This window comes from Grammomys surdaster, unplaced genomic scaffold (assembly GCF_004785775.1).
Source record: "Grammomys surdaster isolate TR1022 unplaced genomic scaffold, NIH_TR_1.0 125562, whole genome shotgun sequence".
NCBI lineage: Eukaryota > Metazoa > Chordata > Mammalia > Rodentia > Muridae > Grammomys > Grammomys surdaster.
In genome coordinates, this window is record NW_021620409.1 from 385,707 (window position 1) to 388,744 (window position 3,038).

A 3,038-nucleotide genomic window follows, 5' to 3' on the forward strand; every position below is an offset into this window, starting at 1 on the left:
GTCCTCCTCTGCCTCCTCCCCACCCCATGGCTGCTCCCCGTCCTCCTCTGCCTACACTGCACTAACACTGCTGGACAGAGACTTTGTGGCTCTGCTGCCTCTACCATACAGTGCTTTCCCCACAGAACAAAAGAAAAAAGAGAAAGAAGAAAAAGAAGGTTCGGGACCAGGGTGCTGCCTTCTCACATAGCCCTGAGGAACTGGAGGCCATGTGGCCATCCCTGTCAGACCAGCTGCTGCAGTGTGCCCAGGTCGGTGGTTAGAGAATTGTACCCTGTTCAGGACAGTGTTCTTGTAGACAGTACAGGTTTCCTCCCACCCTGTCCCCATGGCTATGTCTGTCTGTAGGACCCTGAGCTCAGTGTGGACCCCATTGTCCCCTTTGATGCGGCCTCAGAGGTGCCAGTGGAGGAGCAGCGGGTAGAAGCCATGGTGAGGATCCAAGACTGCCTTACGGCTGGCCAGGCCCCGCAAGCCCTGGCCCTGCTGCGGTCTGCCCGGTAAGAATCCTGTGTCCCAACCCTCCTGAACTCTGAGGGAGTGGGGAGGCCTAACTGAGCTCCAGGGTTCTCAGAATTCAGAAAAGAAGCGTCTCAGCCGAGGCTGTGGGTCTGTGTGAGGAACACCAGCTCTTCGTCAGCTCTGACCGCTGGATTGCCAGAAAACACAGTTAACTAAAGAAGAAAGAGAGACAGTTCTACCAGCCAACGTTAACCATGGTTCACATGTTGATGGATGACCTTTCAGTGTCTGTTCTATGTAGAGATACCATGTGTCTGCCTACAGACACAGGATTCTCACCTGAGGGTTATGTTTTACTTCTATGTATAGATGTAGGTCAGACTTATTTTCTGTGTAGGAGCATTTTGCCTGAATATATGTATGTACACGTGCTCCTTTTTGCCTGTGGAGGCCAGAAGTAGATTTCGGATCCTTTGGAACTGGGGTTCCAGGCAGTTGTGAGCTGCCATGTGGGTTTGAGATTGAGCCCAGGCCTTCTGCAAGGGCCGTACACTTGTGAGAAAAAGTTCCCTGGCTTGTTTCATCTCTGAGGTAGCCATTTATACTCTTCCTTTCCGTTGACAAAGGAACTAATTTTTCCTTCTAGTCCTAACTGCAACTCCAGTTTCCTGTGATTAAAGCCTTTTTTTGTCTTTCTCCAGGGAAGTGTGGCCTGAAGGAAATGTGTTTGGCTCTCCAGTCATTTCCCCGGGGGAAGAAATGCAGTTGCTAAAACAGATCCTCTGTGCACCCCTTCCCCGTGAGTCTCCATTCTTCCCCATCTCTCCTCCCAGTTGTGCTCCACCCAGCACAGCAGAAACCCAGCAATCCTCACTCTCTGTACAGGGCAGCAGGAGCCAGTAGAACGAGATGCAGAGGAGGAAGAGGAAGAGGAAGAGGAGGAGGAAGAGGAGTTGCAGGTGGTCCAGGTGTCAGAGAAGGAGTTTAACTTTTTGGACTACTTGAAACGGTACTGGCTGAGAGGACTGACGGGGCCCTGTGAGGGTGAACAGTCTCTGTCCAATGCTGAATAATTTCCCTCCGTGCTGTGATAATAGCTTCGCCTCCTCAACCATCGTGCGGGCCTATGCGCTTCTCCTGCGGAGCTACCGGCAGAACAGCGCTCACACCAACCACTGCATCGCCAAGATGCTGCACCGGCTGGCCCACGACCTGGGGATGGAGGCCCTGCTTTTCCAGCTCTCCCTCTTCTGCCTCTTCAATCAGCTGCTTAGTGACCCGGCTGCTGCAGCCTACAAAGTGAGGGGCTGCCAAGGAGCATGTGCAGTGGGGACAGGGGGCTGCCAAGGAAGGAGGGTGCACAGTGGGGGTAGGGGTGATTTTGTTTTTCTTTTTTTTTTTTTAATTATTTTTATGTATATGAGTACACTGTCCTGTCTTCAGACACACCAGGAGAGGGCATCGGATCCCGTTACAGATGGTTGTGAGCCACCATGTGGTTGTTGGGGAATGAACTCGGGACCTCTGGAACAGTGCTTTTAACCACTGAGCCATCTCTCCAGCCCTGTGGGTGATTGGTTTTTTTTTTTTTTTTTTTTTTTTGGTTTTTCGAGACAGGGTTTCTCTGTGTAGCCCTGGCTGTCCTGGAACTCACTCTGTAGACCAGGCTGGCCTCGAACTCAGAAATCCACCTGCCTCTGCCTCCCAAGTGCTGGGATTAAAGGCGTGCGCCACCACCGCCCGGCCTGTGGGTGATTGTTAAGAGAAAGGAAGGATGAGGCACTAGGTCAGAGATGAGGTCAGCAGGCAGGTTGGGGGAGCTGCGTGGAGGACCGAAGAGATGCCGTGAGAGAGGGAGAGGCAAGCTGGGAGTGGGCAGGTCTGAATTTATTTGAGCTGAGGTGCCATGGTAGCTTTTATTTCCTACAGGAGCTAGTGACTTTTGCCAAATACATCCTTGGCAAGTTCTTTGCGTTGGCCACAGTGAACCAGAAAGCCTTTGTGGAGCTGCTGTTCTGGAAGAACACTGCCGTGGTTCGGGAAATGACACAGGGATACGGCTCCCTGGACACTGGGTAAGCTCAGGGCTGGGACAGACGGGAGTCAAGGAAGACAGTGCAGTCACATGCTCACTTGCAGAACATTTCACCAAATGTTTCTTTTTCTTTCTGAGACAAGGGCTTGTGAGGTGAGACGCTTTTCCTGAGGTTACCCAGAATAGGAACAAGGCTGGGCTAAGTCTTCTACCTTTAGTTTCCTTCTCTGTCACCAGTCTTCACAGAGGCAGCCGCTGACGACAGTCGGCCAGGCCCCATAGTTTCTTTCTGTGTACTTTCTTAAAACGTGCTCGAGGATAAGCTGTGTGGCAATACATCTGTGATCCCAGCACTTAGGAGTCAGGCAGTAAGGTCAGAGTTAAAGGTCCACCAGACTACAAAGCAAATATAAGGCCACCCTGAGCTACACAAGACCTTTGTAAAATAAGATAGGCTTCACATTGATGTTCGTCCTCTGCTCGGTCGCTCTCTCTTTCTCTCTCTGTCTTTCAGCATCTCCCCTCTGGTCTCTTCCCCCCC

General features: G+C 51.8%; 1 protein-coding gene across 1 annotated transcript in view; it reads left to right on the forward strand.

Moving 5' to 3' along the window:
- Timeless (timeless circadian regulator) overlaps nt 1-3,038 on the forward strand; it is a 23,245-nt gene that overhangs the window by 15,805 nt on the left and 4,402 nt on the right. Inside the window, exons 14-19 of the mRNA XM_028786625.1 lie at nt 126-251; nt 349-500; nt 1,164-1,261; nt 1,348-1,471; nt 1,560-1,761; nt 2,392-2,537. Of these exons, the coding sequence (XP_028642458.1) occupies nt 126-251; nt 349-500; nt 1,164-1,261; nt 1,348-1,471; nt 1,560-1,761; nt 2,392-2,537 (848 nt within the window). The remainder of the gene's footprint in view (nt 1-125; nt 252-348; nt 501-1,163; nt 1,262-1,347; nt 1,472-1,559; nt 1,762-2,391; nt 2,538-3,038) is intronic.